General features: G+C 34.4%; 1 protein-coding gene across 1 annotated transcript in view; it reads right to left on the minus strand.

The window, feature by feature from the left end:
- The window catches only part of LOC123528422 (plexin-A4-like), a 29,460-nt gene extending 9,754 nt beyond the window's left edge, over positions 1 to 19,706 (minus strand). Inside the window, exons 1-10 of the mRNA XM_053520935.1 lie at positions 18,538 to 19,706; positions 14,167 to 14,358; positions 12,050 to 12,172; positions 8,788 to 8,888; positions 6,953 to 7,082; positions 6,697 to 6,841; positions 3,291 to 3,396; positions 2,836 to 2,938; positions 2,333 to 2,434; positions 1,936 to 2,028 (exon numbers count right to left, since the gene is read on the minus strand). Coding sequence (XP_053376910.1) covers positions 1,936 to 2,028; positions 2,333 to 2,434; positions 2,836 to 2,938; positions 3,291 to 3,396; positions 6,697 to 6,841; positions 6,953 to 7,082; positions 8,788 to 8,888; positions 12,050 to 12,172; positions 14,167 to 14,358; positions 18,538 to 19,620 — 2,178 coding nt within the window. The 5' untranslated portion in view covers positions 19,621 to 19,706. The remainder of the gene's footprint in view (positions 1 to 1,935; positions 2,029 to 2,332; positions 2,435 to 2,835; positions 2,939 to 3,290; positions 3,397 to 6,696; positions 6,842 to 6,952; positions 7,083 to 8,787; positions 8,889 to 12,049; positions 12,173 to 14,166; positions 14,359 to 18,537) is intronic.
- Between the last annotated feature and the right edge of the window lie 3,973 nt (positions 19,707 to 23,679).

The following is a 23,679-nucleotide window of genomic DNA, read 5'->3' on the forward strand; positions in this document are numbered from 1 at the left end:
AACGGTAGGAATGTTGAAAGTTCCTAAATTGTGGATTTTCTGATCACTGAAAATAATTTTTGTTAACTATGTTTGATTTGCTTTATTTCTTAGGCATATCACCTTTCCACCCTGTCAGAAGTTTTTTTTTTATATTAAACTGAAAAGTGCATTCAAAAGTACTTTTAAATCATTTTATGAATTCCATCAGGTAAAGTCAAATATTTAATAACTTTTATTATACTTTAAAATATTATTTGATGACATTTTGTCTTAACTGAGCATACTGAATTTGTTTGGGTGTCGTGGTAAGATCACGGATATGTAACAGTTTTGATGACGATACCAGTGTTTGAGCCAGGGTTTGAAAACGAGCTGATGTCTCGATTTTAGGTTCCCTAGTAGAAAATGTTTTTGTGAAAGGAAAACCCATACACCATTTCGTTATATGAATATCTGATGAGTAAGTGTGGACCATTTCAAAAATCACTTTGTTAAGAAAATTCACAAAACTTGCGGCACAAATAACGTAATGGTTTTCATACATAACTGCACGATACTATTAAAGTATGATAAATATCTAATTTGTTCTACTTGTTTACCAATGACAATTTTATGAGAGTACTTTATTATTTAAACAAAACGCTTTTAGAATGAGAAGTCAGCTAATTCACAAAACGACATTTGCTTGAAGTACATGTTGGAATTTCTATGGAAAACGTAACTTTACAGCGCACGTTTCCTCTTGCTTCGAGATCTAAGACCAAGATTAAAGACAAAATTTGTAGTGTTTTCATGTAAAAAATAGCATCACAATTACTTTCCGTGCTTTACATGGATGCACACTAAATTACAAAATCATTATTAAACAAACCTTTTTATAAGTAGTTTTAATGATTACGCGCTCCTTAGTTTAATCAGGTACATAATTTGAAAAAAGTAATGTTCTGCTGTGTTATAAAAATGAACACGTATTTAATCATTTACTAGTCATTTGTGAATAGTGTTCATAAACGTTGCGCACGGACGGGCACATGGTTGTACCACCGACCTTCCGGAAGCCGAGTGAATGGCTTTCTCGCATGTCGAAAGTAAAATGAAATCATGTTTTCAAAAATACATGTACTTAAAAAAGATACTTATTTTGTATTATTTATGAATGTGTATCTGCTGTGTATAAACATGTTATAACTGATTAAATCAGGGATTTATAAAAGACAACTTAACAAAATGTCTGTTAAGTTTAAATCTACTTGATGGCCGTCTTTTTCTGCCTTCAAAACAATATTATGCAAAACTACAGAAATGATAGAGCCATAACAAAAAGTAAAAAGCCGGTACTTTACTCCTAGCCCGTCCATTCCTCGTGTTGCCTAGTACCAAGCCTACATAGTTACCAAATCAATTGCTCATTGCAAATAGGTAAACTTATCGATAGATAATGCTATAGCAGTAAAAAAGGGATTTTATCTAGTATCTTGTAAAACATGTTTGTTTGATCAATTTTAAACGTTTATAAGGTGATTAAGTTCTTTGATTATGACTTTTCCTGTTTTGTGTGTGTTTAGTCTTCGTTCGTGTATATATTTACACGTCCCGCTGTCATGTAAGGTGTTGTTTGGATGGCTGCGTTTTTTTAATGTGGCTTCTCCTGTTAAATTTTGCCCTTATCTTGTATAATGCAACACTACTTGGGATATGAATCTCCATTTAGTTTTCTTTTATGTGCCTGTATTCCATACGCAAGGCATATCACTCAAATTTAGAGGTACATATTTGTGTCTGAAAACTTTGCTTTCGTCCACCTGCTAAACACACAAAAATTATTGTGCTAGTAGACTTGTAGCCTACATTTTTAGATAAACGGGCGGGCTTTCAGTACAGTTCAGTTGTGAAGTTTAAATTGATATAGGTTTCAACCTTATTATAAAGCTATTAGATTAGTCTATTACTTACTTGTAAAGGGCAGGAAACAGTGTCGCCATTCAGAACGGCTACAGCACTTACAAAAGTCTCCGGTAGCAAGCATCTATAGATACCTTTCGGAATCTAAAATTGATGGTTATACAAAAGTTGACTCAAAATATTTCAAATAAAGCAAAAGCATAGTATGTTATTGTCATAGACAAAGTAGAAAACAGATATTTGTATTAGTGGATGGATACATGGTATGTTTTGCGGTGATAGCGGTTGTCTGTGTTTCCGGTGTGTAGTGTTACCTATTGGCAAGCGTTGCAGTTCTCTCCTATGTTAAACACCCACCCTTGAATAATTGTATTCTTTTTTATTTCCATGATGGTATTATACATGATTTGAATGAAAAAGTTAAACTAAAATGAATAATAAATCTTACAAGAGTAGATCTAGCGTTAACAAGCTGTAAAGTTACAGTTGTTCTGATCCCTGCAGGTAGGAAGTTCCCTTTGTTGGCACGTAACTGTGGACAATTTTCTTCCTGTGGAAAATTTGTAAAATGCGTCACATATATAGCGAAAATGTCTTATTCTGTCCTATTCCTGTAGTAGAAAAAGGATATAACACTTTCATATTTATTCAGCTATAGACGCTATTTTGTTTATTTCATTTTATTCAGGTGAAAACTTTTTTCGTATTGCGTATAACCAGACTCTGCTGCCCTGTTGTAAGGCACCGGACTACAAAATCATGGCTCGCAAGTTCGGTTCTCTGCCATTGTAACTAAATCTAGACTAAGTCCAGTGTATTTGTATTAACAACTGATATGCAAAAAACAGGGATGTTTAAAAGCCTTGGAGGAGTCGCCAATAAGGCTAGCTAATTTATATACAAATAAACTTAATTAAGTAAAGTAAAGGTAGAAAATTCATGTATACAAACTTCTGAAATTTGGCTCATGCATACAGAGTTCGGTTCCTGGCAAGTTGCAGTTCTTGCACACCAGTAACACACTTCCCTTCCAGTATGGATGCATTCCATGCACCTGAAATGCAGAGATTCATGTGCATCTAGCAAGGTCAGATATTTTTACATGTTAATAAACGGACACGCTATTCATTGTATGTTTATAAGATAGTTCTTTTGTTTGGCTTTTTTCCCTAATAAGAACATTTATGATATGCTTAATTAAGATCATCTACTTGTTTCTATTGCTAATAACGTATATCGTTCAAGTTGCATGGAAGCTTTGAATGTACTATCCCTGTATTTTCAAAGACAGAAAAGGAATACAAGTCACTTTAACAAACATAATTATATTCTGAAAATGACAAATCACTAAAGCATGTGTGTTGTCCATTTATCAAAAATTCTATAGTTAATATAAAATTAAGTACCTTCTATGGCGTCTACAGTCATAAAATAGCAGGGTTTTGGTTGAAAGAATAGCCGTGATCCCCGATATTGTTCTTACAAGTAGCTCGACTTCAACGTATGCATGAACTGTTTACAGAGGAATAAAACAGAAATACAATAAAAATATATGTTTTCCTGCGTTGTACTATTTACTGTAAACGCCATTTTCTACATGGCTTTCACAATAGCGTTACCGATAATCTACGGAAGTCTTTTTCCTGAATTTTACTACAGATCGTCCGAACTTGTAAAGAAATATAATACAAACCTTAAAACACTTCTAAAACTTGGTCTTAAACAAAACGTATTCTATGGGGATGTAGTTCATAAACTATGGAAAATTAAAAATGATACATATTTCAAATGTGTTAGTTTATCAAAAGAGGATACAATGCGAAAATAATTATTGTAAAGCACACTGCATGTTTGGTGATTGACCCCTCTACAGTTAACCGCTACGCTTTCCTATTTGATGGTGCGATGCCTAATACAGTGTAAGACTCTGAGATGATTATTTTCTTAATCCTACAAAACGGAAAGATGGAATGGAGTTTGTCTTGTAGATTGCTTATTCGAGCCTTAAAATGTTAAGCTCTTGGTTTCAGGCAAGTTGTTGAGTGCATTGATGTAATTATACCTAAGACTGATCCTATTTATATCTTTTATTTTATATAATCTGGTATTTTGTCCTTTCTCAGCGGGGATTTATTTTATTTAAACTAACTTGTTGAAAATAGGATGAGTTCGAGGTTTGCATGTCCTAAACGCCTTTAAGCCCCTCAGTTTCCATTATATAGGTTACTGACCATTCCAAGGCGGTGTCCCTATTTCAACTTGTTTTTATCCGTTTCGTATTTAATGGTACGTATTGTCTTGTTAAATCCCCCACTCCCGCCATTGCCTGCTTGCATTTACGCCCATTCTCCTTTTACTTTGACTGATGTTAGGTGCCCACTATATTTTTGGACACCGCCCGTTCCTGGGCAGTGTTCCACTATGCAGTTTTTTTCTGCTTGTCTGTTTGTTTACTCTCTGTCTGTATGCGCGTGCGCATGTTGTGTGTGTGTTAGTGTGTTTGTTTGTCTCGTGCACGTCCGTGTTTGCGCTGCTGTGGCTGGCGGTGTAGGGAGACTGTGTTTTTGGAGTTGAATGCTCATCCTTGCTTTTCCACTTCCCACAACATCCTACCCATTTAACTATCCCTAACCTTCATTTATTTTACATATAATTAAAATATACTTATTGCTGGATTTTAGAAGCAACCCGTCTGCTATATCTTTCTAGTACAGATTCGTTTTGCTGTTGGTCTATTTTGCGATGCATGGATCTCTGACTGTGTTAGGGTACTATGTGCTTCCCGGAAATCTACCCTAACCTTTCACTTTTTCAGATTCAATAGTATTTCACAATATTACGGGTTCATCTCATTTGCATTATTTTCCCTTTCATGCCGTGTGACATTATTCTGTCTATAAACAGTTTATTGTTAACACTGTTTATATACGTATTCTCATTGAACAATGCAGTTTCTTGCACGTAAAAACAGAAGATGACATCGCACATTATTTAATCATATGGCACACTGAGTCAATGATATAGACTAGCTGCCTCAGAGTACTTTTTTCAGTATATGCTGCAATATTTGTCGTTTTGCGTTTATGTTTATAAAATAACTATTTAAAATACTCAAGGTTCATTGAGGTGTTCAAAAGAAAGAAGCGTTTTTCTGTCACATCATATTACTCAGCTGGAAAGGCAATAGATATATGTTATTATGATAACTCTGATTTTGCTTGTCCAAAAATGATCTCTCATTGCAGACAGTAACCCATAATGTTGTGTAGTCTTTACTTCAATGTTGAATAAAGGTATTGTACAGCTACTGATACAGTGAGTCAAACTTTTACATTCACAAACAATAGAAAGAAAACAAAATAAAAATAGCCGATCAAACCTAACTGATCATACTTCGTACAATAAAAGAGTTAATGAATGTATAGTTGTGTAGTACGAATACGATTATTCTACATCGAAAAATCATAAATATTGCCGTCGGCTATCGTCTTCGTCTACTTTTAATGATAGACATTGCTACAAAAAAAAATTAAATATAATGTACGATACGAACATCAGCTTCGCGTCTGTCTATATCTGGTCAACCAGTCCACATTATTCTAAAATTGGACCACCAGTTTCTGACAAGAAATGTTTTGAAATTTCCACAATATACATACACGTACATCTAAAAGTTTCCACATTCTCTGACGGCCATGTTTTTGACGAATCATATTAATTTGAATAGTCTTCGTAAAGAGTCATTGTAAGATCATTTGTATGCAACAACATAACTTCTGAGTTTTATAAAATTGTGTCAACATAAATGAAAAACTGACCACCATTCTTGTATTTGACAAATTGGAATAATTAGAATAATCTTGGTAGAGTCCTCAAAAGATTATTTGTGTGAATTGTTTTTGAAATCGGGTCCGCAGTTACTGACCAAAAGACATTTTTTTTAATTTTCACTTTATTAATACAGGGAAAAGTTATTACGCCCTCTGGCGGTCATGCTTTTTGTTGAATCTTAATAATTTGAATAGTCTGGGTAGAGAGCTAGCAGTTTCCGACATGAAGATTTTTAAAGTTTCTGCTATATACATATGGGGAAACGTGAATACACGCCCTGGCGGTCACGTATTTTCAACTTTTAACGGATAGAAGTTATTTTGACTCTCTTAGCAGACGGCCAAACAATGAACATTCCGTGAAATCATCACGAAATCTGGCAAACAGTTTCTAACATGAATTTTTTCTATATACATATAGTGAAAAGCAGAAACGTCCTGTGGTGGCCATGTTTCTTCGCCAAATCGGATTATTTGAACAATCTTGATACAGAAGTATCCAAGGAGCATTTCTATCAACTTATTTTGAAATCCGGCTAATGATTACTGAGAAGAAGATTCTTAATGTTTTTCCTCTTTTTGTCGCAATGATAAAAACCAGAGTTCTATGTGGAACAAAAACCTTTTGGTAACTTTTGGTAAATGACCAGCCAAGGAACATCCAGGCAAAGTTTTGTCAGCTACCAAACGGTTCCAGAGGAGATGTCTTTGAAGAAAGTACTGACGGACGGAAGAACGGTGTGTGATCACAGTAGCTTGCCCCGAGTACATCATGATTAGGTAAGCTAAAAGGGAGGCGTACCTCCAATATACAATATACATGTATATGCAATATAGAAACAGTGCATTCTTCTCAGCTAAGGCAATAAAAAACAAAAACCACAGGCATGCAGCGGTGACAAAGCCTGCAATGCCTTAAAATGGGAAATAAAAAGCACAAGCCTCAACATCTTGTGGTAATTTAAATTGATGGTAGTCATACCTGAAACATTCGGCAACATACAGGCAAATCCACTGTTCTTAAGTTCCACTGCGCTAAAGATGCCTATGTTTGAGTGAAGTACGAATCTGCAATGATATGTATCGCCTGTATGTTTCATAGGGATATTTTTTATCCGGATTGTGACCTGAAAATGAAATGAATATTCCATTCAATCATCCCTGCAGCAATTTAGATCGACACTGCAGAAGGTTAAAACAAATAATTGTCTGACTTATTTGAAATTGACACTGCTTACACTTAGATTAGATGACTGAGGTGTAATTGAGACTGGCAGTACTGATGGTTCCATCGACATTGACAAACATTCTTCAAATGGTGTCACCCAGTGACGAGAATCCCCGGAACACTCAGTTCGCCGCGTAGCCCTGTAATAGAAATTCAAACATAAAATTGAAGTCCTTTCTCAGGCGACATACTTTCATCTCATTGTCAGTTCGTTTAAAGGCCTAGATTTTGGTAGTGGGCCAAGGGATTTTTGTCTTCCCCAGCACAGTTGGGGGCTAATGACCATCACAGTATGGCTCCAATAAACAAGGGTCAATGTTTATTGGAGAGTCAGTCTACCTTACAAGTGCATCTATTAGTGAGAAGGGGAAACGATGTAATTTATTTTAAATTAATGAATAATTGATAACTTTTAAAGTTATACTAGTTTGTTTTTTTTTTTTTTTGGCATTTCTATGTAAAAAATAATAATTGTTGATCAAACACAATAATAAAATAATCAGAAACTTATTTTCACAATAATGAAATAATGAAAAACTTACTTAAAGAAACATGCAAGTTTTTATTTTTTCAAATTCTGTCTGGAGAATTGTGATATTTCTAAAAAATGTGACTTTCACTCATCTAAAGCTTGCAGAATACTGTAAATAGCATTTGTCTAAATTGAAAACAGAATGTGAATTTCAAAGTTACAAAGCAAAGCATGAAAAATGTCCCTTTTGGCAACATACTGAAAAAGAAAATTGAGTATAGATGGAACACAATAATTTTATATTCAAATAATGTTGATTACATGAATACATGAAAATCAATTTCCAAATCGAAAAATATTGTTTGTCAGCACAAAGAACTCAGGAAGTTTTCACTATACTTGTGTTTTATTATCACTATTATTTTCAATATTATTACTGTATCTTTTATCATCCTATATGTAACATAATAATAATAATAATGATAATAATAATGATAATGATAATAATAATAATAATTATGATTATGATTATTTCTATTACTATTATTGTCATTATTATAACATTAAAGTAGGCCTAATAGTTATTATCATCTACATAATATCAAAATAATAATTATTATTATTATCATTCCACATTTACTGAAGAAAAGTTAATTTCTTTCAACTCCACTGCGCACATCTTCATGGTCTAGTTGGGGTCCCTGCTGTGGTAATTGCCCTCTAATCAGTTGCTATTACATAATCGCTGATAAGCAGCAGATAAGATGGGAGTTGTATATTGGATTTGGGGGGACACTTATATAGTAGTGAATCTAGGCCTTTTAAGGTTACACCTGTTGAGAAATATCGGTGCACGGAGATGCAAACAATTTACAGATATGTACAATCATTAACTGGCTTTGATGCAGGGAAACATGTCTCTGATATCTGTGGTCGTTAAAATTTTCGGCAATATGGAGAGCAAACAATATTTTTAAGCAATAAATTAATAAGATAATTAGATATAATGCGTTGATTGTTAGTTTTCACATTTTTGAACAAATAGGCATTTGATTTGCCATAACTTACTAGATATACGTCAGTTTTAAATGTGAAACACATGTGAATCACATGCCATGTTCTCTATTCATGCTACTTAGTTTTCAAATAAAGATCTTTCAAATATTTTGAACCAATTTAATACTAACACCTTTCCGGATTCCGGATTTATATCAGGGAACTGATTCACTCGCAACCGGTATTATATTTTTTATTTTCAAATTATTTGATTTGCCCTTTAGTGTCGCAAATATCAAAAATGTATGCCCTAATCCAACCATTATTAGCGCAGGCACATATTCTTGTAAAACTGATTATGTTTTGTAAACACTCACCTTTGTTTATAAACACACCAGCCACAGAGTGGATTTTTCCTTTGCACAATGTCGGCACATGATCTGAATTCAGAACAATTTGTCGTCGGATACTTCATTACCTTGCAAGATAAAAAAGACACCGTGTCTTCATTACAAAAAGAATAGGAGTTTTACATTTTCAAAGTGACAGTACTAGGAAACATGAGTTAGATGATGAGGAAAGAACCGGTTTGCTGTCAATAATTGTCTCGGTTATGTGTACTTTTTGTAACGGATGGAATAAAGTTCCTGGTGTCATTGTTTTCCTTATCACCGAAAATAATTTATTTTTGTTAACAATTATTTTATTTCCTTGAAGACGAGCTTTTGCCTTCAATATGTTTCGATTCTGGGTCATCTTGTAGAAAGAACTTAAAAAAAGGAATATCATATTCTCAAACTTCAAATGCATTTCATCACATGAATATCTGATGAACAACTGTGGATTATTTTAACGATCCAATATTTTAGAAAATCCCATACTACTTGCGGCACAAATAAAGTAACAGTCTTCACACATGACACTTCAAGATGTATTTCTTTTGATGTATGGTAAACAGCTAACTTGTTCTAACTTTTTACTAGAAACAGGCTGCCAAACATATTTCTCTTATATCGAGATTTTAGATCGAGACTATATACAAAAACTAGCAGTTGTAATGATTTTAGCTGTTTAATTTAATCAGGTACTTAAATATGAAAAGAAAATATCCTGGTATGTATAAAAATGAATTATTTTAATCATTTACTAGACATTTGTGAATAGTTGCTCAAGGGTTGACGCTAGGGTAGAACCGCCAACCATCAGTAAGCCGGATAGATGTCTTCCTCATATGACGAAAGTAAAAATGAGATCATTCAGCAAAGACATGATGTCCGGAAAGTCCGACTGGTGTTATTAAATTTTCATGAAGAACTTTCACATTTAAAAATAATCAAACCATGTAAAAGAACAAATGAGAAACAAAATATCAAATCAAGTTTCCTGCTTATGAAATGCATAAATTTCATCATTATGAAAGCATCAAAACTATAATTTATTGAGCGCCTGAACAGTCTGAATTTTGTTACTGAACATAATATTGGTTCGTTGTATACAGCCTCATCCGTAAATAATGTACCTAAAAGTGCTCGTTCCGAAATGGTAACGTTATCATCCTTCAACCAAGACATGAAAGCCGGAAACTGAGATATGACAAACTTCATTTCTAGACAAAAATTCTAAAAGAAGAAGGACTGAAGTATCTAATTCGGTATGTATATACTTCGCAAATGTCCTCGACAATGTATAAAAAAGAACCTGATTTTGATTATTTTTACGAATGGCATATCTGTTTCTAAACACGTTATAGTTAAATAAAATCAAATTTCTTCAAAGGCAGCTGTACTAGAAATGTATGACTGTCTTTTTATTCCTTCAAAACAATATGTTTATAGAAACTGTCGAACTGATAGACTTAGCCGTCACAACCATGACGAAAAGTACAGAAGCAAAAGATAATTGGTAAGGGTAGATTTCTCAGGAAGCACAGAGCACCAAAAACACAGCCCCAGAGTCACTCATATGCATAGTAGGCCCACAACAAAAAGAAGCTGTAATGGAAAAATATTTCAGACGGGTTGCTTCAAACATCCCAAACAAGTACATATTAATTTATGCTAAATATAGATGGAGGGGAAGGAAATAGTAAGGGACGGAATGGGGTCGGGGGAGGGGTGAGGAACCCGAAGGATAAAGGTGAACAAGGACGAAGGGAATGCCATGTTCTTTAAAAACAGTCGCACTACAACGTAAACCACAATAGCGCAGACACTCATGTACCAAAGATAAACACACAACTACGATCAACTGAATAACATAGAAAAACCAACAAAAAAACCATAAGAAAACAGTAGGGCACCGTTATAGACTCACAATCATACAAACGCAACCACACAAGTAGGAAAAAACAATCAAGTACCGTTTTAGGATTCGGCTGCCAAAACAAGGGGGAGCCACGAAAACTTACTAAAAGTAAAGGGGGAGGGGATGCAAAAAGTAGGGTAAATGCAAGAGAAAGGAGAGGGCAATAGGGGGAGTGAGGCAGAGGAAAAACGCTTACAACAAACAAGAAAACATACGCAACAGACAATACAAGACGGACAAAACAACCAGTTGAAAATAGGGGCACCGCCTTGGAACGGTAAGTAACCTATATAAAGGAAACTGGGGGTTTAAACGCGTTTAGAGCATGCCAACCTCGCACCTACCCTATTTTCAACAAGTTAAACAACACAATATAAATAAAATCCCCGCTGAGAAAGGCTCTAACATTAGTGCAAAAATAACAGATAATTAAAGCAAAACATAAAATTAAGTTTAATTTAAGGTATAATTACACCAATGTACTCAACAACTTATCTGAAGTCAGAGCAACAAGAGCCTAACTCTTAAGGCCATGACTAAGAAAACTGTAAGTCAAAAATCAACTCCCTCCGTCCGTTGTATGTAGGATTTAGGAGACAAGCATCATGGAGTCCTACACTTTAGTAGTCATCGCACCATCCAATAGGAAAGCGTAGCAATTAACTGTAGAAGGGTCAATCACTAAACATGCACTGTGCTTCACGATTTTCGCATCGTATCCCCTTTTGATAAACTTTTTAACCAATTTTACAAATATTTGATTAAAATAATGGTATGTTTAATTTTCCGAATTTTATAAACTACATCTCTCTCCATAGCTTTCCGGGTGTGTAAGTCCAAGTTTTAAAAGTGTTTTAAGGGTCGTATTGTATTTTTTTCTAACAGTTCCGATGATCTGAAGTAAAATTTACTAAAAGCTTTCCGTAGCTTATGATAACGGTAACCCTGTTGTAACAATATCTTGGTGATATGAAGATTTCTGTCATTAAAATCATCTTAGAGCAAGCTCTTGCAAAACGAATAAGCTGTGAAATATAGACACCGTATGATGTTGCTCGAGGGACATCTCCATCAAGATGGGGAAAGTTGACAATTTCAAAATTAAAATCGTCCCTTTTATCATATATTTTAGACTTTTATGAACACCAAACCGACACTTTACCCATAATACAATCATTCCTCGTGTTACATAGCACAGCCACTTGAAAAAGCCGTCTCGATTGTGGGAATTATTACCACAAAATATTGCAGGTAAATTTGCCATAAGATTTATCGTGTAAAAACGTACTATTTACAGTATCGAAAAAATTATGTAAAAGGATAGTGTAGACATACTCTGTTACTACTCATTACGTAGACTGTCTTGTCACCTTCCGTGAATATCTTTCTTATACTGTAGCCGGCGTCAACTGCCTCTTTACTTGTTTCTACCATCGAAAAATGTTGTAGCATTACTGTCTAAAAAGGTATAAACGACATTTTGATTATCTTAATAATCTTTTCCGATGAAATGGCAACCGTACAAGAAGAAAATGCATTTTTTTTTTTTTTTTTTTTTTTTTTTTTAGTTTTAGATTATCGATCCTTTAAATACGGGGGTTTTAAATTTTGTGGCCATTTTTGGACAACAACGTTTGGTTCATTTATTGTGTAAATATACTGTATACGTTTTATTTGTATGTTTCACAAAATGGACCATTTTGTTTCATACTTGCACGAGAGTTTCGCATTTGTTGCATTGTACTGCTTTGGGCAATATAATGTCTTTCAGATTTATGTACTTTTGTTCATAATGTACGTTTGGTCACACTTCTTAGTTGTACCTGCGAAAATACGTGAGAAAAAAGTCGGCAGAATAACCTTATATTTGTCATAGAATTAGGTTACAGTGCCATAGAAATAGTATTGGTGGAATACAGGGAACTATCCAAAAAAAGACCTACTACGGTAACACCTGCTCGTACGATCACCGACTTAAAGGCAGATGTCAGCCAAATAAGTTTTTCTCGGAATATTTTAGCTTTTTGTTCTAAAATTAGGGCGTAAAGTTATGATAAATTCAAAGTCTATCAGCCTAGAGATGAAAAAATCAAGAAAAAGGACAAGTTCCAAGAGGCTGTATAAGAAATTGTACAATCCGATATGAAACACCCTCATTATTTCTAATGAGGCTATGTTACGTAGACCAAACATACGGACATAGGTGATTGTGCTGTAATATCAGAAAATCTGACAACAATTGTGAGAAACTTAAGACCATTAAACGTTGTTTTTTTTGTTTTCTTTTCTTGGCTGTATGCGCTATTGCTGGAGATAGGAATTTTATCAAGGCAATAGCAAGACTAAAATTTTCCAAACAAAAAGAGCTATGATGAACTTTATATTTTATAGAGAAAAGGTTTTAAGAAACAATTAGCATTTTTAAACAACCTATTGAACAAAATTGTGCCTGGTCTATTTGCCGAAGATATCGCTTAGTATCAATTTTGTTGGATTAACGTCGCACCGACACAATTATATGTCATAGGCGACTTTCCAGCTTTGATGGTGGAAGAAGACCCCAGGTGCCACTCCGTGCATTATTTCATCAAGTGATTTGAAGTCAGCGACGACCTTAACCCTCTGAGGTCTCTTCAATACACCGCATCTGGCAACATATGTCAACAAACGTTTGACTTCTTAAAACAACAAACATCTATTTTATATCTCTTGGGGAATGGATTCCAAATTTCTGTGCGCATCCCCAAAGACCTATGATGTATGGGGAATCCAAAAGAGAGGACAGCAGAAGTGCACTCTGTGTGTGTGTGTGTGTGCGTGTGTGCGTGCGTGCGTGCGTGCGTGCGTGTGTTCGGGTTTAACGTCTTTTTCAACATTTTTTCAGTCATATAAACGACGGTGTCTACTTGTAGCAGTGAGCACAATGCTCAGCTTTATAGTGCTGCCTCACTGGAATATCACGCCGTAGACACGTGGCATGATACCCCACCCAGTCACATTATACTGACACCGGGCTGACCAGTTCTAGCACTATCCTCTTAATGCTGAGCGCCAAACGAAGGAGCTACTAGTACCATTTTTTACGTCTTTGGTGTGACGCGGCCGGGGATCGAACCAACGACCTCCTGCACTCGAAGCGGACGCTCTACCTCTAGGCTACCGAGGCGGCCAAAGTGCACTATGAAGATCCTAGATGGCTTAAGAAAAAAGTTGGTAGAGCTCATAGAGAGCCCGCATGTACTGCGAGATGTCGTAGTTTCGCTCCTTGGCCGCGTCATACCAACACTGTCTCACCTTCCTACCTCTAGCATTTGTAGAGTGAATTTCTCTTGCATGTTCTTGGCATATTATGTTATTCTATTTGTAAAGATTAGTGTTCTTCATCTTTCATTTTTTTTATAAAATTAAAATTTGCACTCAAAATGATTCAATAAAAAAGTTCAAGCACAAACCTGTATTATGTTTCCTGTGGATGTGCCAAGAAGAACAACAAGTTTGTTTTCATATATCGTTCCGCGCAATGTTGTTATGACGCCAGACTCTGCTTTCAGATGAAATCTCGACGCCATGCTGACTGGCTTTTTGATAACAACATTACTATATATTTCGTGAGTGTTGCATTCGAAATCAAACAATTCAAGATCCTGAATGTTAAGAAATGTAAAAATAATATTTTTCAGAAAGCTTTGAACAACTTTTATGATTTGATAAATAACCAAAAATAGCGGGCCTATAATAATTTGCTTTAAAAATAAGAAATTTGATGTGATATTGTAAAATATTGTTTTAGCCTGGAGGAGAGGTTTGGGAGACCTTTCGCCTGCTATTCGGCAATGACGGTACTTAACTTGACAAAAACTAATTATATAGTACAACCATTTATTTCACACCTGAAAAGCAATATATCTCACTATTTTCTATCACATGGCCACAAAATGTAAAAAAAATACTTCGTTTCTACTATGGTGTGAAATAAAGAGGAAATTTGACAATCAATGCTGATTTCCATCGGACTTGTCCGCAACAGTGTTAATCAATATTTGGATTCGCTATTACCCTGGACTTTTGCTGCTAAGAACGAATATAATATAACTCGTTATTATATACCTATACAAATTCTGTCAAACATCCGACTTGCATTTTACAAGTAAAAACAAACAGGCGGAAACAAAATCCGTATTGTACCCTTTGTATTGCAGTTCTATAAATATCGTATAAATAAAAACTACGCTCGGTTCTATTTCAAGGACGTATGCTAGAATTTGAGGCGAATTTTTTCCCAAAAACAGAATCTCTTCAAACTTTGTCTATTGAAGAACAATCAACTAGGAAAAAATATATGCAATAAAAATCATAGGTCACCGGTACTGAAAAAGAGTTATCTGCCCTTGAAAACGCCATTTCCCCAAAAATGACGTTTCAAGGGCAGATAATTCTTTTTCGGTACCGGTGACCTATGATTTTTATTGCATATTTCTGTTTTTAGATGATTATCCTTCAATATCCAAAGTTTGAAGAAATTCTATTTTTGGGAAATATTTCGCCCATCTCACATACAGGGAATTCTAGCGTACGCCTTTAACATCGACAAACTGTTAAATCATTGAACATTTATTTTGATAACAAAACTACAAACAAAAAGATGGAGGTATATATCCCCGTACGGCCAATATTCGATCAATTAACTAAGTTTGTTGTACATGTGTTTTATAAAAGGAAAACATACATAGTCATGTATGTAGGCGTAACTTTTTTTGGTAAGTATACGTTACGATGACATTTATGACCTAGTAAATATGCATTTTATTGGTCATATGGCGACTTTTCCAGCTTTGATGGTAGAGGAAAACCACGGGTGCCCCTCCATGCATTATTTTATGACGAGCGGGCACCTGGGTAGAACCACCGACCTTCCGTAAGCCAGCTGCATGGCTTCCTCACATGAAGAATTCAACGCCCCGAGTGAGGCTCGAACCCACATCCGTGAGGGGCAAGTAGTTTGTAAACACATGGTTTTTAGGTTATATAGTAAATAAAGGGTGATAAGCAATTGCATTTTAGGCATTAAAAATTCCAGTCATTTTGATTTTTTTCAAAAATTTAATGATTTTTTACCTTTTTTATCTCCATTTCGGCAAACAGTTGTAGTTATCCGTGTAAGCAAGTGGTACGTGCGCAACCGGTGTATAGGTCAAATAAGGAAAAATATAAAACGTTTCCTGGGCCGATCGAATTTAAGTTGTGATCGAATGTTGGCAGTACGAAAATAATAAAGGGGTCATTACAACAGTAGCTAGAGCTTGGATTTTTTTATTCGGCGCCTCATGTAATTCTATACCTGGCAAAATCCACTCGCCCAGATCAAGCTACTATTATATATAACCGTATTGTATTTCACTTTTTGTACCTAACAATGTTTAATTACCTAAGGAGACAAATCGAAACATTAAACATTAGCAGTTAATACTTTATTTTTGGCTTAGAGCTTCTATAGGAATAAGGTCAGTAATTCGGTCGAAAATGTGCTTCTGTGGTGTAGTCGAAAGAAGTCCGAAGTAAATAGATCCTAATTGTCCTTTTTGCGCAAATTTGTGTAGAACGACTGCTTTAACCACACTTTTCCCTTGCTAGGATACATTCTGCATAAAATGAGACGATTTTCATGCTTATACACACACATGGCAAGTTTTGCAGAGTGAACCCGAAAGTAGGGATTTATTGTGCGGACAAGAGCAAATATGTGCCATTTTTAGGGTAGCAGATCACAACTGGCATTTCATTAGGAACGATTCAACCCCCTATTGTCTTTTCATTTTTTCGTTAATTTATGATAGAACATTCATGAAAAATAAGTTTGGGTAAAAGTGATTTCTATAAAGATAGGTAAGGCCACGCCAAATTAAAAAGTTGTTCATCGGATTTGCCGCTGGTAGTTTTTCAGAAACAAAAAGAAATATTTTTTTTTTGTTTTTGACTTGCGCCCGCCCCATTAAAAAAATTCAAGGCAAAATATTTTGGTGCGCTACTTTTTACGGACGTAACAGTGTACAAATGCTTATAATTCCAGTCCCAGATTGTTCTAAAATGTAATTTTATCACAACTTATACATTTCGTCAATAATATATCAAGGCACTTATATTTAGCTGCGTTAAAGTTATTTCCTTTTATGCAGTTACGCCATTTTCTTCCAAGGTTTACCAAATTAATTTGCTACTAAAATCTGACTTATTTCATTGAAAATTGGATGAAAACACACACTCATTTATTTGATAACATCAATCTACATTATTTTGGTAAGGGTAAATACATGTTGATGCATTTCTGTTTTCTGTTTTTCATGTCAAAATGATTGTATTTTATACGAAAGTGGGTGGGGTAAGGAATTCACATTAGGAGTTGTGTTCAAACCAATTTAGAGCTTCAGGTTTTTTTTCAGTCCTCGAGTAGAATAATGTTAATGGACGTTCACTACTATTTCTGACCTTAACTGAGACTTTGTTTCAACAAATTTAATCTGTCAAGAAAGTTTAAAATTAGAACAAGAGGGAGCTGTCTGTAAGACAGTATGTTCAACTTTTCTCAGTGCTTGAACTCTGCTTTGCCAGTAAGATGGGCATAATAGTCAATAGCTTTGAAAGTAACAGAGATATTGGACATTATATAAAACTTTAACAAAAAAAATATAAGTTAAAATGTGGCATAACTCTGTCAAAATTCAAATCAGAGTTATGGGGATTGTTTTTTTCTGGTGTAGACTTATGCATTGTTGTATAATACATATTTTCTAACAGCATTTACAAACGCATACATTATTTGATTACACTGAACTGTATGCCAATGTTATTATCTTTCCATGAGTTCGCTTTATTGTGCGTCTGCAGGTCAAAATGTACCCAAACCAAAATGTACCCATGTTTTCTCGATCCTTGGTTAATTATTTCTAATGTAAAAGGGATACACATTCTATTTTAAGGTTTTTATTAGTTAATTGAGAGCCGAAACAAGACAAATATATTTCTTCGCTCTTCGCTCGCTCCTGATTTTCGCGAAAACAAAAACAAATAATTAAATTATTTTTTCGCTCGCCGTCTCAATCTTTTAGTACAGTGCAGAACTTTCATGAAAAATAGGTGTGAGAAAAAGTGATGTTCTAAGATACGTAAAGACGACCAAAAGTTGTCGTTTTTATATGATTTGAATTACTGACCTTCAGCCTATATTGTTTTTGGTTATTTTGCCTCCCGAAATGTAGTCATGTCCACTACAAGAAGCCGGGAAACAGAATATAGCCAAGAGGCAGGATGTAAGAAGTCCACCGATTGATAACACCTACATGCTTCGGTTGTTTTATGACAATCTGTTATTAATTCGAACAATAATATGATAACAAAATGTAATTAAGATTTTAATGAAAATGAAGATCGTTTCATTTCTGACTTACTTTACATAATTTCAGTTATTTTAATTACTATTGTAAAGAATTTATGGACATTTTTACCTGTCATAGTAATTTAAGCACTTCCCGGGAATAAGTAATCTGCAAAATGGATATCTCAAAGGAAAATTTGCCGCTAATTTCTGCGCTTACGTTGTGGCCGATTCCATTAGTGTTTAAAGGACATTTTTAATGAACAAGCCATAAAAAACTTTATTCAGTTTGATTGCTACTACATCTCAACTAGCCAAGTCATTCCTTTTTAAAAGGAAACTTAATTAATATACAAATTGCTTAAGTTAGCCCATTTATCCAAACTTCCGTTATGTTACAAGTTTAAATTTATATAACATTTTTTTTATTTCAACTATTGATGTCCTCTCTTACCTTTTTATCTGTAATACACTTTACATTCTGTCTCTTTGCTGGAAGATATCGCTTGTTTTTATCTTCGGAACGTTTACAAGAGGACGTTGCATATTCTCGCCGTGCTTCCAAAATGGCGTCCTCCAGTATGTTAAGTTTAGTAACACATATCACACTGTCCCCAGAAGGATGTTCGGGATCATTGCCACGTGTAAACGCTCCAATAAAAAGTTTATCTGAATTGTTAGTGTAGGGCCCAGAGTCAAAGAGAATAGCGCCTTGAATTAAATTAAAGGTTATGCCATTCTTTCTACAATTCAGAACAATATCTGCATAAGAATTGTAACCAGTATCATTTTGACATATTCTCACCAGTTTTGATACATAGTTGCTTGATCCTACCTCAGACTTCTGATTGGTGACAAAATAGCTAATCCAGTTGTGTTGAAAACATGCTTTGTAATAAACTATATAATCTTCTAATGAAAGGTTTTCGATTTGGAAATGAAGTACTTTTGTTTCATACCAAATACCAACTGGATGAAAATTGTATAAGTTCCTTGTGCTTATAGCGTATCTATATGTCATAATTCCGACATTTTGTTCAATGCTTTGAATACCTTCTCCAAATGTTACAGCAATAGTGAACTGTCCATTCTGAGTAACCATTCCAACGGCAGGTCTGTGCTCATTTGAAGATACTTTTAGATAGTAATCAGCTTTAACAAGGTCTGAACTTTTCCCGATAACAATATCTATATTGGACAGGTTTCTTATTTCACATAATTTAAAGTTTTCCGTACCGCACAGTATCAACACGTCTCCCTTTTTACTTTGATGTGCTAATAGTATTTTGTTAATATTTCTGTATTCACTGCAAACACCTGACGAGAATCCACAAGTACTTGCCGTTTGGATTATGTCCAAGTTTTCGTTCAATGCGTATATTTCATTAGCACCTCCTACATAGAGCCTTCCTTTGTAAAGCAGAAAATTCGTCAATGGCGCCGACAAATGGTTTGAGTGCTTCATTTTAAGATCAGCTTTAAGTCCATATTGTAACAAAACTAAATGTGTGACTAAAGCGATTATTCTGGGTGACATTATTATAGCAGACTGTTATTACTATAGTGTCACAATTTTAGAATCAACTTTAAAGTTGACTTGGAAGTTATAGCAATTTTATATCTAAACTTTTACCATTGGAAAAAGCAAATGTCTTTTCAATACTATTTATTTCCTTGTATATTGTTTTGTACGTTAACAAATGAAAACCAGAACTATTACTCACAGTTAAATAACAAAATTTCGTTGTATTTGTGCAAGTTAACTTGTGACATGAGTCTTGCCCTTATTGTTAAAGAACATGTAAAGAGTTTTTGCAATGTTACTCATAATTTCACGCATTTAAATCTATACAAATAAATCTAACATACAGATATGTATCAAATAAGGCATGAATATAGCAAACTGTTATGTCAACATAAATGTAATATAATAAAGGCGGTATATAAACGCACAGGCTGGAGTTGATCACATACCGTTATCTGACTCGGAACTTAAAGTAAGGTTTAGTTTGAATCCCAGTACAATTTTGTACAGAACGATCAACATGAGCGCTAAATTATACAAAGAATATGTAAGAATGTATCACTGAAATGATTTTAAATATGAAAGTTAAAGCCTAAATATTGGGAAACACATCTTGCAAAATAGGCATACCAGAAAAAAGAAACTGCACAAATGGTCAGAGACATTAGTTTACCATTAAGAATAAGTGAAACGTTCTTTCACAATATTTTGTAAGGAGATTTATGTGTTTCACGGGTGTGTGTATAAGGTGGGTACTTCGAATCCTCACCGTGAAGCACAAATAATGGTGAAAATTTAAAAAGAAGAAATCTGTCAGTTTCTTTGCTTGACGTCGTCTATGACTATGTTGTCCGATGTATGCCGAGGTATTATGCTTCATATTTTATTATAATCATAATCTGTTTACAAATACATCATTGAAAAATAGAGAAAATTGGAAGCTTTACAGGTCGCCCAACACGACAAAAACGAAAATGTTGCAGGCTCGGTTTGATTGAGCCTGTTCATGGACGGTTGTGGAAATGCATGCTACCGTCCACGCCCTCTAGCCCCGGGTTGAGCAGAACTCAACATTTACACATGCTAAAAGTACAAAAATCAATTTAGAGACATCCGCATTACACATGGACATGGTCTTGTAAAGATCTCAGCTAGTGACAAAATCTTGGTAAATCACCGTGCATAAAATTACAAAGTGCAATAAATTCCTTGTCTGATTTGTGTATGATATTTTGGGATAACAACATATTGAAAACCTTCAACATGTTGAATATTTACAGTAAGACAAAATACCACTAAAGTACTATTTTAAACAAAAATAAACCTCTTCCATTTACAATAAATTTTATTTCAGGCATTACTTGATCTAAGCTGCAAAGACAATTTTTAAGAATTATTGAATGCATTGTCTACACTTTACGCTACAAAAAAATTAAAAAGCGAAGATCACTTTAAAAAAGATACGACAGTGAAGCATGTTTTTTATTTCCGATACAATTACACTTAAAACAATTTCATCTTTCAATAGGTATAATTCCTTCATTTTCCCGATCTCTTATTAACTCACCTTAATTTTGCTTATGCAATTTGATGACTTCCTGGAATTAAACATCAAATAAATGTGTCAGAATACTGCAATTTTGTTTGAAACTACTATATTCTCTTAATACTTTCCGCCATCATTGGCGTAGGAGCAATCTCAATTTGGGAGGGGGATGTGCGGCAATTGGGGACTGGCCAGCTTAACCTATCTGCATTTTTCTGTTGTTTTTTTCACAACAAATTAAAAACAAAAAAATTCTTCCCCTTATAACCAGTACACATATTCACACCACACTATCTTATCAGTACATCTAAATGCTGTCTCAAATTGGCCATTTTTTTACCTGTATCTACTGTTATTCCGGACAAAAATCAGTTTTTGGGGTCAATAGTTACATTACGTTGCCATGTTTTAAAAAACGTTAAATTCACTTTGAACAAAAGCTTAATCGATCTGCAAAAATGTCTAAAAGTGAGTGTTAAGAAATACATCTTCTCTTTTTCCCAAATGTAGCAAGCTTTGTGAAATAGATCAAGGAGTTCAAAACAATTTCCGAGTGTGTGCGTGTGTATTGTCGAACTTTGCTTTGCTCAAGGAACGTAAACTTGTGAGAAAGCAGCAGTTGAAATAATTGGGCGGAACAGGTAGTAAAATATATGAATAGTTTTCAGAGAGAAGAAAACTAGTAGCACAAAGAAAATGGAAAACATCATGCATGGTCACACCCTACATGACTCCCTTTGGATATAGCTTCTCTGAGAGTTGTATTTGGGACACCTACTTGTATATAGCTATATTCTCCGTATAAAGTTCGTCTGGAGCTATATTCTCCTTGCTGAAACTGGAGCTTTACAGCGAACACGTATAGCTCTGTTCCATACATAGCTCCTCGGTCTCGTTATGCAACTTGCACAGTACTTGCTACTATATTTCAGAGATGTTGGGATTATTTTTCAAAAAGCGACTTGAAATATATGATAGTAAGGATCTGCATGCTTCGTTCAGTAATATCTGTGATCTTGACTCTGGGACTGACTATCGCTATTAACATCATTTTAAGTGAATAAGTGAAAAGCGAATGCCGAGCTGCAATGTCGAGTACGGCCATCGGCGTCCAACTTTATGTACTAAACAAAAAAGAATACACACCTGGAATGCCGAACATATTAAAAAATGAATGCCGAGCTGAAATGTAGAGCTAATAGTAAAACTCATTTCTTCGTCGGACTGATTTATTTGCATTTAAGAAAGTATTACTTTCAGTTACATTAAAATATCAAAATTACCAACATCTAAGGATATTACAGGCTAAAAAAAGACCCTCAAAACTAGATTTCCTTTTTTCAAGCACACCATTTTTAAGATCTGAGAATGAACACCCTTCATTTTAAATGGGATGTTTTACCCTTTTCTTGGCCTATACATATTCTACCTATCTTCCTCCAAACCTGATAAATATATCTTGGCCTTAAATTCTACACGTAGTATCTGTGAGATAGAATCGTGCGAATCCTCCAAGTAAGTAAATGTATTGTACTTCTTGCAATTAAATGTATTGTAATTAAATGTATTGCAATTAAATGTATTGTAATTAAATGTACTGTATTTGCGAGTGTCTCTTATAAACTGTCTTTATATTTCGTTGTACTGTACTTTAGAGGGATACGCAGGTAAAGTTGCGGACAAATGAATGAATCCTTTAAATAGTTGTAAAAACGATATTTCTCACATTTTACTTACATGTTTAGTTAAAATAGCTATGTTTTTACTTACTTTTGCTCAGCTGATGTACGTATGCGTTTTCGCAGCTTCACGTACAGTCATACAGCGACTACCACAACAAGGTTAAATTCGACTGGACAACCTTTTTCAGTTTCCTTTATTTACTTAGTGAAATAGAATAAACAAATCAATAATGGATCTATTTCTTGAAAAATACCCTGAATATTTCTCCTCTTTTTAAGTTTATACTTTGTCTTGTCCGAAGAGCTGTATTGTTGTGCCATTCGGATTGATAATACATATATGATTATTATAATATTGAAACCTACGGTTTTCTTTATTTACGAAAAAATGTCTATTCTTGTGTCGGTTACGGAGAGGAAACACATAATACCAGGTAGCAAACAATGAATATATGATTATGCACAAATGGGCACTAACAAGACAAATGGTTCACAGCGTGGATATCCGGATAAATTTAATTTAACTTCAAAATTACAATTTCCTATTCATTCGTAAAAATCAACTAACTGTTACATAATTATCTTATGCACAAATAGATCAACATAGAAAGCAAACATAATTTTCGGGAAAGAGTTTCTAAAAAATTAGCATACTACTCGATCCCTTTCTTTTGTGTCATATATTGTAATCAATGCTATTTGTTGAATAAAATATTGTTTAAACCAAAGATAATTTTCTTACAAATTACATTCTTCAAATTGATTAAAATGTGTTACATACTTCTTCGATTAAAAGTTAAATTTCTTAAAGAGTGCGAATAATAATGATAATAATAAAATACA

The sequence above is a fragment of the Mercenaria mercenaria genome, chromosome 13 (genome assembly GCF_021730395.1).
Source record: "Mercenaria mercenaria strain notata chromosome 13, MADL_Memer_1, whole genome shotgun sequence".
Lineage (NCBI taxonomy): Eukaryota > Metazoa > Mollusca > Bivalvia > Venerida > Veneridae > Mercenaria > Mercenaria mercenaria.